The 15,224-nt window shown below is 40.8% G+C and overlaps 1 protein-coding gene across 2 annotated transcripts in view; it reads right to left on the bottom strand.

Annotated features, from left to right (window-relative positions):
- ankrd28a (ankyrin repeat domain 28a) overlaps positions 1-14,190 on the bottom strand; it is a 21,649-nt gene extending 7,459 nt beyond the window's left edge. The window contains exons 1-9 of one of the 2 annotated variants that reach the window (XM_082521227.1): positions 13,974-14,190; positions 3,866-3,949; positions 3,079-3,157; positions 1,613-1,683; positions 918-1,118; positions 748-835; positions 497-639; positions 281-388; positions 94-198 (exon numbers count right to left, since the gene is read on the bottom strand). In XM_082521227.1, coding sequence (XP_082377353.1) covers positions 94-198; positions 281-388; positions 497-639; positions 748-835; positions 918-1,118; positions 1,613-1,683; positions 3,079-3,157; positions 3,866-3,949; positions 13,974-14,000 — 906 coding nt within the window. In that variant the 5' untranslated portion in view covers positions 14,001-14,190. Of the gene's footprint in view, positions 1-93; positions 199-280; positions 389-496; positions 640-747; positions 836-917; positions 1,119-1,612; positions 1,684-3,078; positions 3,158-3,865; positions 3,950-5,641; positions 6,530-13,973 lie in introns of those variants that run through there. The other variant, XM_082521226.1, reaches the window with a different exon arrangement.
- Positions 14,191-15,224: the final 1,034 nt, after the last annotated feature.

Below are 15,224 nucleotides of genomic sequence, written 5' to 3'. Positions count from 1 at the left end.
AGCATTATGCACATACTTCCTTCTTTGGAAAGCAAATACTCTCCCTTGGATGAATTTCTAGTTTCAGCTTTTTTAACTGCATGTTAACATTACCTGCAAGTTGATGTGAGCCCCATGGGCCAACAGCAGCTCCTGGCACAGCGCCCCCTGGCGTGAGGAGGAAGCAAAGTGGAGGGCAGAGAAGCCCCTCTCGTTCACCTGAAGCCAGGGGACCAAGTAACAGGATTAAACACACAATTACTATTCACATGCAACGTGGCAGAGAGTGATGCGCACACACCTGGTTAACACTGGCTCCTGCCTTGATCAGCTCACCGACAACCACATCCTGTCCATTGTAACAAGCCAAATGGAGTGGTGTGTTGCCATAGGCATTAGCCTCATTTACCTATGCACAGAGGAACAACATTTTCAATTTAACCATTACTAACTACAGTAAGAAATTTTGGTGACACAGACGGCATTTTAAGGACACTGTCAGTATGTCTGTACTGACGTTAACCCCGAGGCTCAGCAGGTAGTGCACTGTGCTGCTCATGCCACTGGAGGCAGCTGCATGCAGTGGGGTATAAGCCTTCTTGTCCTTACAGTCCATCTCAGCTCCACTGGCAACCAAGAACTTCACTACCTCCAGGTGACCTAATACAGAGAAGTGAGAAGGAGATGAGTCAAATTCACTTCTGTCAAGAACTACATGCCAGCATCTCCCATTCACATCAACACTATGACCACTATGAACACTCTTACCCATGTAGGCTGCCCAGTGGATGGCTCTCCTGTCCTTCTTATCAAACGCATTAATGTTGGCTCCTCTTGACAGCAGCAACTTCACCATCTGACACACAGAATCAGATTGACAAGGAGCTGATGTGTAGTCACCTCTGTATCTGTGTGTGTGGGAGTGAAGAAAGACTGACCTCTACATGTCCACTGAAGGCAGCGTGGTGCAGGGAAGTGCGTCCCGCCCGATCAGATACGTTGACATTGCTTAGCAACGGGACCAAAGCCTCAGCACAGCGTACCGCCTTATTGCTAGCTGCTACATGGAGCGGCGTCTGCCAGTTCTTGTCACGAGCATTCACATCCGCACTGTGCTTTAGTAACACTGCCACAGCATCCTGAATAAAGAGTGAGCAAACATAAGGTCTACTGGAAAACAGTCTCAGTGCTCTAAGAATGTAAGCACCAAGGTTTACAGGTGGCTGTGTGGGTGTTTAGAAAGTTCATATTCTATTCATAGAGGGCTTTCATCCTGAAATCAAAATGCTGGAAAGTAGAAACTACACAAGGGACTATGTTAGTTTGGGCATGTCGCCCAGGACTAAGAAGAATAGGCAGACATTTTGACGTTTATCAAACACAAAGCCATAACACAGGGGTTATTTCCATTTGCCCCTTTAAGGCCAGATTCTGGGAAAGATTCTCTTAACTTTATCACGACAGACCTTTCTCGAAACCTTGTCAGTAAAGCAGCTAAAAGATATTCTAAGCAGAAAGTGTTTGCGAAATCTCCCTTAAAAAAGGATTTGTTTACCATTACTTGTGACAGGGTCAAAGTTGTAGCGGATTCCCCAGAGGTCACATTTGCATGTGTGTTTGTGTAATGTGTTACCTCACTACAAGAAGCCACAGCTCGGTGAAGAGGAGTTAACCACTTGTTATCTTTGGCATTAACTCGGGCTCCTTGAGTGAGAAGAAGAGAGTGAGACAGGGTAAGAAAAAGGAGATGTCAGAGCAGTCACATAGTGCCATACGCAGAATCGCAGAATGTACAAAAAGGAGGGGAAGAGCTAAATATCTTAAAAAATATCTTGTAAAAAAAATAAATAAAAAAGGATTTTATGAGAAGGAGGATGAGCCAACAGTGGCTGGAAGATATAAAATGCCCATGATCCCCTTTTGGCACGACCCGTGTGTTAAAATAGCCCTGCAGCTGCACCTGTTACTTGCTCTTCATTGAGAAACACTGAATGCACACACAGTCTCACATTTATTCACGCACTACAGCACCCTACTCACTCGTGTTACACGTATGCTTACACTCAGGCGTTTAAGTGTAAGCTCCTCCCACTGATGTGCTCAGCTTACTTCACAGAAAATGAAGCCAAAAAAACACTCGTATCAGATTGTTGACAGATCACAAGAGCGGTCACTAGTCACCATGAGACGGTAACTGAGCAGTGAGCACAGCATGGAAATTACTGAGAAACTGCATGTTATGATAAAAGAGATGACAAACAGTCAGGCTTTTATTCCAGTTTAAAATGCACTGAGCTGTATGGAAGTAGGGAACTACAGGGGGGAAAAGAGTAACATGGCATTAATGAAATACAAAAAAAAAAGTTGTCTGTGAAGGTTCTCAGTCATCCAGGTCATCATAGTCTAAGAAGCTTGGAAAGAAAAGCGTCCCTCTTGGGAGGACACTCCCACGAGGCTCTTACAAATTGCACATTTTAATAAGGAGAGAACAGCTAATTATTCAGTGTTGCTTTGAGTATCTTACCGAGCAATCAGCATGATGTAAATAACGCTTTTAAGACTCGTGCCTAAAAAATACTACAGTTTGAGTGAAGGGATATAAACATACAGAAGAGGTAATGAGGATACAGACATAACTGTATTTCTCCATCCACCCAGGCATTATAACTAGAGGTCCATAATTAGGTAGAAATGAAATCAAATGATTGGCTTAACAGCAGCACGGTGGCACGGTGGTTAGCACTGTTGCCGCACAGCAAGAAGGTCCTGAGTTCAATTCCACCATCAGGCCGGTCTTTCTGTGTGGAGTTTGCATGTTCTCCCCGTGTTTGCGTGGGTTCCCTCCGGGTACTCCGGCTTCCTCTCACCGCCCAAAGACATGCAGCTTCTGGGGATAGGTTAATTGGTGTGAATGTGAGTGCGAATGGTTGTCTGTCCCTGTGTGTTGGCCCTGCGACAGACTGGCGACCTGTCCAGGGTGTACCCCGCCTCTCGCCCTATGACAGCTGGGATAGGCTCCAGCGCCCCCCGCGACCCTGAAAAGGATAAGCGAATGGATGGATGATTAGCTTAACAGGTGAGCTGGGGTGTAATGTTTACCTGAGAGGATGAGAAGTTCAATGATCTCAGCATCTCCCAGGTAAGCTGCAGCATGCAGCGGGGTCCGCTTCTCGTTGTCCTGGGAGGACGTTACGAAACAAAAACAATCAGTAAAAAATAGGTTTCACTTCTCGTTCAGGACACACATCCTGAGCTGTGACATCATTTGCTGCATGCCAGAACAGAATCAATAGACCTTACAGTGTTGCAGACCACAGGAAGTGCCATTCAGTAAAAATATCTATCATCGTTTCCCTTTTATTCTTCCCTTCACTTCATCACTTCAACACACATCTCGCCCTTTCAGTACAACTGAGACCAATCAGTGAGGTGGGGCTATAAACAAATCTCATGTGACTGGAATAGGCCTGGGCTAGTGTAGCTGGCTCCAGGGAGAGCTGGTGTTATGACCCCACCATTATAGAACCACAGAAATCACACTGGAAAAACACGCTCAGGAAGACTGGGACACAGACTGAATGAAATTGGGGAAAAAGGAGAGAGCCAGTGAAGGTCGTGTCCTTTCTCATCTGAAAGGTTAGAGTGTTACAAACAGTTCATATGTCCTGTCTGGCTGGCAGCTACATAGGATGCAGAATACAGAAAGCTGCCAAAAAAGCACTCCGCCAGCCAATCGATAAACCCAGATCAGCTGTGGGCTGCCGGCTGCCTGCTGCTCCCCTCGCTGTTGTTTATGTGCCCTGTGGCAGTGAAAGGCAATGCTAATGTGTTTGTGTAAATTATTCTAAAACTAAACGACCTGAAGCAACAAAAGTGTGTGATTTACCTGAATGTTGACATCCTCTTTCTTGAATATGAGGGCGCGAACTTCATCTGGGTCCACATTGAAGATGGCTCTCAACAGAGATGGCTATAGAGATTAAAAAAAGAAAGAATGATGAGAAATGCCAGCGTATAGCACTATTGGAAAGGCAGTAATTTTCTATGCTGACAAGTGTGTTATCAGAGAGAGTTATGAGTGTTTCAGACGGAAGAGTCTTGCACACACACAGAGTATAATCCCAGGCTGGGACAGAGCCATAGGTCACATATGGCTGTATATCACCTATTTGTTTATGAGTGGCTGTTTTGGCACAAAACTGTTCAAATCTGGGTTAATCCTGAGCATTCTTGCCACGTTGTGCTGCAACAGAAAGTAAATAAAATGTAAATATAGAATAAAATAAAAATGAATAAAATACATTTATGAATAAAGAAGAATTTTGAGTACATTTCCTAAATTTAAACAAGTTATACAAGGTCCTCCTCAAGAAAGAAACTGTGAATGAATGACAGGCACATGGTTTATCTTTAGCCTCCGTTTAATCTATGCTCACGGTCATAAATGTAAACAGCTGCCATGAGGTTGACAGCATACTGAGCAGGATTTGTAGCCAGCGATGCCCTGCAGTCATGATAAAAGTAAGATTAAGACAAAAACAGCATCCTCCTTTTCCTTGCATCAGCCTTTATTTTAAAACTGCTTTCGGCTTTCAGAAGTGATGAATTCATAATAAAAGGGTAATTTGTCATCTCTGAGATTTAACTGTTTCTGTGTTTGATAGAGAAAAATAACAAAACTCATGCAGCACAGCAGACATTTGGTATTATAATAAATCGCCTTAAAGACTCCCCTAGTGAGCCTCATCTTTGTTACCAAGATTTGAGCAATGTAGAAATTTTAAATTAATGCTACTGTTCTCTAATTGCAGCTTCCTTCTTTCAAAACCTATAAATAAAAAAGTGTTTTTCATTTGCTGCAACAGTAGTGAAAGTGCCTAACGCTAATATGATGGTGCTGATTTTGGCGAGGCTCTAATCTTCAAATGCTGCCGTTCGCTCTTTTGCAACCTATCAAGTATGTCTACTGAGGCTCCATGTCTCTTACTGACAAACCTTTTTTGCTAGAGTGGCTCGTCATGGTCAAACACTGCTGTTCAGTCTATACTTAGTACGATCTAGTGTTAATAAGCACTACAACAAACACTTCAGCCTTCTTCTGTTTTCCCCAACCTGCTCTCATTACCTCCAAACTAAAAATAAGTAGGGCTGTCTAGCATGCCGGCATCCATCTCTTGCCTATTACAATGATGACCACTAAGCTAATGTAAGTGACTGAAGGAGGTCCCCATGCATAAACCCTGTCATCACAGCCGGCACATCATCTTTGGCTTCACCCTCTTCAGTGCATGCTTCAAAGAGCAGTCATCATAAGTTGAAAAGACTTATTAGCATGTTCCAGCAGAAAGCTTGCCCTTTATACATCCAACAGCGGAGACTACAAAGACCAGGGCTTGCTTTTAATCTATACAAACCAGAGCAGTTCTCATGTGGCAGGACAATACTAGCGCTATATTTAGTGGCACAAACCATGTGCTGAAAGTGCACTGTATTTTTATAGAATGGCACATGAAACAGTACAGGTATAAACATCAGACCAGAACTAAAAAGTGCAGTGGTCTACCTTAAATCCTAGTTAATGCTGTCATTTACACACAAAACTGTAGATGGTACCCTCATTAAAACCAGCAATTTAGAGATTCAGCAAACAGTCCCATCTCACCTTGTCATCCTCAGCGACTACCTTTCGAGAGGCATGATGGGATCTGCGGTCTGGGGATGATTTGGGCCGTGGAGGTGGGGATGAAGAGCAGGACTCATCCTCCTCTACCTCCTCCAGTACCACAATACACACACGGCTAGCCCGCTCAGACCGCATCGGGAACAAACATTCACACGCCACACAATCACTCACTCACTCACACACACGCTCTGTCACTCACGCACATGAATACAGAGTGTTCCTTCTCACATATGTGCACAATTCATCGGCACAAAGGTCAGCAGTAAATCCCGCACACATAGTGTTTTCCTCGTAAACAAGCGCTGCACATCTTCGCAGAAAAAAACCCACTCTGAAATCCGGCTCTGTCCTCTATCTGTCAGTGTTGCTTTGCGGCATGTCTTTTTATCCTCCTCCTCCTCCTCCTCTCTCGTCTCCACACTCACACTCTGTGAGCGGCAGTAGCGGAGACGGCAGGGAATTCCTTTGCGTAATGGTGGCAGTAAGAGGCATGCGGCAGAATGAGCTGCGCACAGGAAGCTACATATCCTCGCTGCTGTGCTGCAGCCAGGAGCACATACGCAACTGATGCAAACACACACGCGTGCGCACACACACAGATTAGCATAAACGTGGGAGGGGGCAGCAGCACCTAATGTATGTGTGGGTATGCATCGCTCATTTCAGGCAGACTGCTGAAGCCAGCTCTTTCAAAAGAAGAGAGGGATAGGAGAGGGAAAGGAGGGGGAGGGGAGAGGAGAGAGAAAAAGAGAGCCAGGGAAGAGAAAGAGAAGGGAGGGAAAGGGGAGTAGAGATAAAAGGGGTGAGAGACAGAGAGAAATAAAAAGAAAAGGAGTGGGAATGGGAGGGGATGATTGTAGGCAGGTACCTGGAGCACTACAGAACAGCTGTGTAAGTTGACAGTGGAAAAAAAGAAGAGCAGATAAAAGAGAATCAAGTTATAAAAAGAGTGACGAGAGAAGTAAGATTTACTGGGACAAAGGACAGCTATTTGATGCGTCACTGTAACCAGGTCACTTCCTGGTCAGGGCTTATCCTGACTGTCCAGCTAACGAGTATGACAATACTTCCACTGTTTTAACTGTAAGAACAAAAGCGAAAGTCTAATAATGCTTTTAGAGTAAAAGCTTCCCTCTCAAGGAACAGAAACCATGCTGTTTGTTGGACGTTTGAGCTCGGTCCAGATCCCTGCTTGTTTACAACTCTACCTGACTCAGTCTACCCTTTGCCTTATCATTAAGTACCGATGTAATAAAACTCCTGTGTCTGTTATTGCACATTAAAGTAATAATGTCAAAGGCTGCTCATATTTTGTTAACTGGCCAGGCATCTTCAGGCATCTTAAAAGCTATATTCAACATAGATTGTTAAAAGCAACAACAACAACAACAACAAATACACATACACACTTAAATGTAGTGCTGTTTTTAGCTAAATGGGGTGTAAATTATCTGCATTTTATAAAGCTGGTGCTACAATAGAAGTCCCCTTTCATTTTGTATGCTGAAGAATCAAAGAAAATGAATACCACATTGTTGTTGTTTTAGTTTGTGTGTGTGCCCCTGTCCTCTTTGGTGTACTGGTGGCATAGCTTTAGAAGTTCCCATCTCCTCATTATAAAACTGGAACCAAATGGCTTTGCCAGAGAATGTGAGGGTAGCTAACAAGACCAGTCTGTGCGTGCAATACTGTGTGTGTGTGTGTGTGTGTGTGTGTGTGTCTGTGTCTCCTTCATATTCAACTCAGATCCTAAAAAGAGCAATCTTGCCAAGCCACACATCCCTATTAACTCAGTGGGAGGGACGGCGCAAGGCAAATGAGAGAGAGCGATTCATTTAGAAAGAGCCTTTGTGCAGGCCTAAATTTTAAGTCTAATGGTTTTAGCATTTAGAAACATAATATGAAACACAACATACAATTTCTTTTTTCCTACAGTAATCACTCTGCCATTACAGATTTGCATCAAAAGCACAAACAAAGAATGATTTTCACGAAGCAAAGCATGTAAACAACCAGCGTTTTGTCTATCCCACTTGCTAGCACTGGGGAAACTCTAAGCAGAGCAGCCCGAAGATATTTACAAAGCAAATTTGTTGTAATCCGCTAAACAGAAGTGAGTATTTCTGTCTGTATCCACCCAAACTCAAAAGCAAAGCCAAAGCAGTGGATGTGGAACAGGCTGGAAAACTCCAGATACAGTAAAATGAATGATCAACATCATGTGAAAAAACAATCTAACAAATAAATAAACATTTTGTTAGGTTGGTCTTGTGTGGTATGAAAAGTCCAGTGTGACTGCAGCTACTTCATGAGAGACCTGGCGTGACAGTGTGCATGTGTAAGAGAAAGTATGCAGGCCTGCACTGACCTCTGCTCTGACCCAGCAATAGGATGCACGGTGTGTGTAACATGATCCCAGAAACACAAAGGGCAGTGCGTGAGTGTGTGTGCTGGCACAGACAGCAGTAATAAACCTGCTGATATCAGCTGATACCGTGAGATATATTAAAAGGTTTCAACGATCATCATGAGATCATCTGTAGTATAACTTTGCTGTTTTGATGTGTAGCCAGAGCCATCTAGAGCTATTATATCTCTAGAAAAACTACAAACAGAGCAGCAAAAACTACAAGTGGAAGATGGCGATTAGTGCAGCTGCTGCGATAGCTCTCCCCTGACTCATTATGTATGAAAGTACTGTGCGTTGCTATCCTAAAATACAGGTTACCATTTTGCTCAAGAAAGCTGATATTACCGTTATGAAATCATCTGTATGATAGGCTGAAATGTTTGTAATGGCTAATGTTGTAAATTGCTTAAGCTAAGATAATCTAACTAACTTTATACCTCATAGTATCGTTAACCACCTACTCTGCATCCATTCAACACTTTAATCTGTCTCCCATCAACAAATTATTTAAACATTTTAAATAAATGGTCTGCTACCATCACGTCAGTGTTTTAATACAACTTTTGAACTAGTACGCGGGATAGACTTTTTTAATTATTCGGTTGTTCAGTCTGACGTCACTAGCCGTGTCTGGGCCTAAACTCCGCTGCAGGTCCATATATCAAACGATCACTATGGCATTACTGAGAGTAGAAAAACTGCCTAAAGTCTTTCATCTTTAATAAAATGATCAGCGTTCTGCTCTACCAGGTGTAACAATTGAGTTTAACATCCAGGCATCCATGAAAACGGAATTTATGACATTTAACGAGTTAGAAGTTAGCAGGGAGTTAGCTCGCTAGCTTCTATCTAAATACAATATAGCATGTCCTGACTGCGGGGTTTTGGAAACAAATTACAGCTCAGTTATCACTTCCAGCATAAATGAAGACAGAAAACTAAACAGCAGTGACGTTTGTAGGGTTACTGAAGTTGGGCTAGCTGGTATATAATGATGTGCTACGTGACCGCTAGCGACACAGCTATGTTAGCATAATATAAACAAGCTAACTTTTTTTCCACTCGATAAAAGTTAACGTGAGTGTTCACGGTGGTCAGGAACAAATGTAATCGCATGGCAGGATGCTGTAAAAGGACCAAACTTCAGCCAGGAGAACAACTGAGATAATCCATCCACAATACGAGGTTAGTCATTCATATACTGCTGCATGGGCTGGGCTGTAGTTACATCCTAAGGTTTTAAAAACTGAGCTTAAATAAATGATTAGCGGTAATAAAAGCCGAGGGAGGTCAACAGTGATCACTGACTGTTTTAGGAGCTTTTTGAGATTAAATAGAAGAAAATACATAACATTAAACATGTTAACAACACAAAAGCCATATTAAACGCAGACTACTACCGGAAGTAGGATTCGTCGTGTCATCACTGAACAACCGGATTATTATTACTGTGATATTGAACTGGCCTCAAGATATTGATAACGATTACTAACTTACTGGTAATGCGACACAACTGGTATGATGTGTACTAGGTATGTCACAATGACTGCGCTGACAATAACTGTGATATTTAAAAATGAAATATCAATATTGTATCAGTGACATTCATATGAATCTAAATAACTCTGATTTGGCTTTGGGCTTTTTTTAAATGTAAGGTCACAGATTCTCACCATCTCTTTGACTTTAATTCATTTTCCAAAAAATACTAAACAAAAATAAACAGAGTTAAAGAATTTGACTGATTCAATTATTGCTTTTTAAAATATTTTTGGCAGATTTTCTATAGCACTGGCAATTATATTGTTCTGATTAATTTAGTTTTAAATGGATAATTGGTTAATTGTTTAGTGAAAATCTGATGTGATGTGAAGTTCTACCTTTTTCTTTTAAAATCCTTTATTTGAACTGTAAGAAGAACTCTGCAGATTTATTTTAACACCATCTAACCTTGAGCCAAGATCATCTTTAATGTATTGTTAATGCGGGAGAAACAGGAACGCCGATAAAGAACAAGAACACAGAACAGTCAGTTTTAACCACTGGGTCAGCTTACGCTTTGATTATACTCAGACACAGACACGGACAGCTGGAGACCCAACAGACTAGGAGTTATTCCCGTTATAATTCTATGAACTATGCCTAAATTCCACTTCCTTGGGCGCACGTGTAGTTGATGTCACTCAGACACAAGCGGCCTCAAGCGGACCCCAGCTGACTCGCAGATCTGCAAATTCTGATCAAACTTACACTAACTATGACTAAATAAACTAAAACAAACTGTGACTCCTAATGGTTTTTCTTGTATAAGTCACTACTTTTAGCCAGATTAACCTAGAATAGACTACATACTCTCCAGGACTATAAAACTGAAAACTAAAGCAATAAAGCAATTAAGCTGTATAAATTCTGCACACACTGCACTTATCCAAACAACTTGGTGCATGATGGTCAGAAGCTCTCTGGTGACCGGCTATTGCATCGCACGATTCTGCTGAATAGAGACAGTTCTTTTGAGAAGTCGCAGGCCAGTAAACACATAGAAGGAGAAACATTTGAAATACTAATGATAGTATATTTAAAAAAAAAAAAAAAAAAAGGAGAAGAAGAAATGATTCAATCACTTCTTAGTAGGGCTGCTCAATTAATCAAATTTTAATCACGATTACGATCTGGGCTTTCAACGATCATTAAAAATGACTGAGCCGATTATTAGCCCCTCCCTCCCTCGTGCTTTACTCTCGCGCTGCTCCGTGTGGTAAATCGAGCGCACCTCTCTGCATTTCGAACACGCATCACAACAATTAAGAGGACCCGAGGAAAGCTCGGAAAGCTAAGCAGAAGTTATTTGGACAGGAGAGTGACTGCCGTTGGTTGAAAAGAGAGGTAAAAAAAAAAACTTCAGTGGTGTGGAAACATTATGGGTTCGCGGAGTCAGACGTGGATCAAGTAGACACAGTGTGTAAACTTTGCTATGGTGTAGTAGCTGCACCACAGAGCAACACTGCAAAGTTCACTAAACATAGATGTTTACATTTTTCATTTATTTCTTATATTGCAAACATTTGCACTGTTATCAGTATTTGCACACTATTTTATATTATTTTTTAAAGTCATTATTCAATACATTGTTATTATTAACCCTTTAAAGCCAGTCAGAGCAGCATGCTCTGTTTTGTGTAACTATTTTTAAATCCCTGTAGAACCTGAACCATGTAAGCTAGCGCAATAATTTGTTTTGCATATGAAACCAGAGGAGTTGTACTTACATCTTATGCCATCAGCTTGTCCTAAGTCACGGTTTGCTTCCACATAAAGCTTTGCAAAAACTGCATAAAAAGCACTTGCAGGAACAAAAACATAATATTCCAGAAACACTTTGCCGATCTGATCAGCTGTTCTTAACACTTCCCACATTGAAAAAGACGTCAACGTGAACTGTCGCATTTCCTGCCCGAAACCGGAAGTGACGTCATTTTCGCGGAAAATGTAGTTTTTTACTTGTAGGCCTTAAAAGCCTATACTGGTGTTTTTATAAGTCATGTTTGACTTTTCTGAATAGATTCCGTGATGCTTAGAACTCGAATTGCACTGCTAGAAATAGTTTATTTTGATGCACATGCTGTTTTCTTTGCAAATTTGCATCATAGGATTGTTTTTTTTTTGTTTTTCCTGCAGTATATATAAAAATTGGTGTATCTCCAAAATAAAACTATGAAGACACTCAAAATAAATTTCCTGTTGTTGTAAACTATTTTTTGCAACTTTTTTGTATTTAAAGTTTTGAGGGATAAACCTCTTAAATTTCTCCAAGTAGAAATATATGTAAAAAAAAACAAAAACGATTTTCAATTTTTTTTGTAGTTTATTGCGCTTTTTTGCAATTAATGTAATTACTATGGACTTAATGCAGACATATTATTAAAATTTGGGCTATAACAGTTGTATTGATGTATAGCAACTTGAAATGCTCCCACAAATGGCACTACAACATGTAAAAAAATAATATAAGCTCTGGCGGACTTGGTTCTATGGTAGGTCTTAAAGGGTTAAATAAATATCGTCAAATAATCGTGATCTCAATTTCAGTGAAAATAATCGTGATTATCATTTTTGCCATAATCGAGCAGCCCTACTTCTTAGCTGGGTCAAACAGCCTGGTTTCTAAGCAACAGGACGCCCTCTGCAGGACAAACATACGCCGTTGCCAAGAAAAATGACATTCTCGTCTCCACTTTGGCCCTCTGAGCACTCTAAGTGTGACTATTTTTGTCCCTTTGTCAACTTGTCAGCAAACAGCACAGAGAACAATAGAGAATAGAGAGGGAGATCTGACCACACACACTCTTCCGCTCGTTGCGTGCTTGATGTAAGACTGGAAGACTGTTCAGGCCAGGACAGGACACTGAGCCCCACAATACCTGACCCACTTTTTCTTGACCAAACTCATCAGAGCTTCAATCAAAGCCAATTGTGACTCAACATATAACTGAATTTCTAAGCAGTCAGTGTCATTATACTGAACCCCTGATAAGTCATTAAGAGTATAAAACATAAATTTAAAAAATGAAAGAGTTAAATCGATAATTTTAGCCTAATGCAGTTTCATCATCTTTATTATAAAATGTATTATTTAAGAAGTTTAGCACCAGCACTCGAACAGAAACACAGTACTTTGACTCACGGTGTAAAAGTCTGAGTCTAAGTTAACCTGTTCTTTATGTATGTTGACAAATCAACAAATTCCATGCCAAAAAATATTCTGTCTTTTAAATAGATTGCTCCACAATACTATTTTCTTTTTAAATATACATATATATAATTCTATTTTTATTTCTGTTAAGTAAAATGCATACATGTATATGAGCTTACACACTTGATTTCCTAATTTATTACATCTATCTATCAACCAATCAACCAACCAATTTTCCTTTCAAATGTTATATAACATACAAACTGCTGTTAATGTGGCTGGCTTCTCAGTGGGCCAAACGTGGAATATAAATAAATAAATAGTGTGTGGCAAAAACATTAATCCGACCTTTGGCTAATGATCAACCCGCCCACTTGCTATCACCACCCTGAAGACAGGAGCGTTTCCAGCAGCTGATCTGAGGATAATGTCTGACCGGTGAACACAGCTGAGCAGACTTGAGGGCCAGCACCAGCTGCTACTTCCTGTGACAGCCTTTCTTATCTCCAGCAACAGGTGACTGCCCGAAGCTGCCCTCGGGGGCTGAGACGGACAGCTGACAAACCTACTGGGCAACAAATTCGATCTGCAGTCTTTTAATTTGGAAGGTGCAATCCAATCCACGATATCGGCTAACTTTTACGTTATTAACCTGGCAAGGTGTACCGCGCGTTAAGGATTGCGGTTGCTTATTCACATTTAACAGGGCGCAGGAGTTAGCTAGCCACCCAGATAACCTCGTAGCTATCCAGCTGTGTTCATCGGTCCATCACCACCAGCAACACACACACAAACAGTCAAAAGCACCGAGCCTTTGGCATGAAACTACTTTAACTGGACAAAGTTAATGTAAGGCAACAGATGGCCACACGTTAGCATACTTCTTGCTCTTTTTTTCTTTTTTTCTGTTTACGGCTATAGCTAGTTAGCTAACATGTTAGTTGACTTAATGATAAGAATGATGCAACATTAGCCTAGCATTTAGACTTTTATTTCAAAAATAACATTTGCACGGCAGGCTTAAGTCACTATCGACAAACCTAATAGTTTTATGTTACACAAGTTTAAGGAAAAATAAGCAGTCGACGTGACACGCCGCTCCTTATCTCCATACTGTAAAAACTCGAGCAAACTGGCGTTAATCAGTTTTCCTCAAAAGTGTCGAGCTGACTACACCCCAACTAACTGAATTCATAGGTGAGCATTACCTGGTCTTGTATCTTCAACACAGCCATATTCCTTGAGTTAAGACCAAAGGAGGCAGCAACTCGCACGGGAGTTACTGTAAATTACCCGGGGTAGACTGAAAGGGAAAAGACGCTCCGCGGCGGCTTCTCCCTCTTCCTGTCACGGACGCACTCACTGGGAATACACAGCATCAACTTCCCCATATTTTCACTGTTATGTATCCCACTTATCAGGGAAATCATCATCTTGTTTCCCATAAACACAAAACGCAGACTCCAGCGCCCTCGCCATATGTCAATATGAATTGTATACTGATTGAAAATAAAGTAGTTTTGTATTAACTACGCTGAGATAAATTCAAAATCACATTTTTTCCTGTTTGTACAGAGTAAAAACAATCATTGTGCCACATAGTGTGAAGGCATGAAGCAACTATAGACAAACATATGAAGTAAAATATTTTTTTATTTAATTTTCAGCGTTCAGTATTATAAAAACATATAGTTAGGTCAATATATAATTAACAGAAACACAACACCATTTTTAAATTTAATTGGTAACAGAAGCTTATTATTATTATTATAAAATGAATTTGAGAACGGAACACCGGCTTTAGTTTAAGGGTAATCACATCATTGTATGTGTTGCATTTGTTTTCTTGAAGGTGAGGAAGTGGAATATTTTGGAATGACTCGTTCTCAACTCAGTCAGTGGGGTGAAGGTGAGTCAAGTGGAAGAACGGCAGTTGTCTTAGATAGTGCCAGTGAATTTCTGGCCTAACTGCTTTATTTCAAAATTTTAAAGTCTTAAAATCATCTTTAATTACTTTCAGAAATAAGAATTGAGTGCACACGTTTGAATTTAGTTTTGGATTTTGTCACACAGGCTCAAATATGTACATACACCCCCACAAATATTTGGTTCTTCAAGGGGACATTGCTTTTAGTAGTCATCAAAAAACCTCTCGGCATAATTCTGTTTGGACCACTCTTATTTGCAAATTTAGTAGAATTCATTAAGATTGGTTTCTTTCCTTGCACAGACCCGAATTTCAAGCATAGTCCATAAATTTTCAATATGGTTGAATCCATTCCAGAAGCTTAATGTTAGCCTGCTTTATCCATCCAAATATGCGATGTGTTTCAGATCACTGTCCTGTTAGAACAGCCAATTGTATCCAAGTTTCAGTCGTCTTGTTGTTAATTTGAGGTGACGTTGAAGAAGTTTGAGGTATCCCTTCTTCTTCTTTACTATTCCAACCACTTTTTTTT

Source organism: Aulonocara stuartgranti, assembly GCF_965226115.1.
Source record: "Aulonocara stuartgranti genome assembly, chromosome: 22".
NCBI classification, from domain to species: Eukaryota; Metazoa; Chordata; class Actinopteri; order Cichliformes; family Cichlidae; genus Aulonocara; species Aulonocara stuartgranti.
Note: the sequence above shows the minus strand (reverse complement) of the source record. Positions and strands in the feature narration are given on the sequence as shown.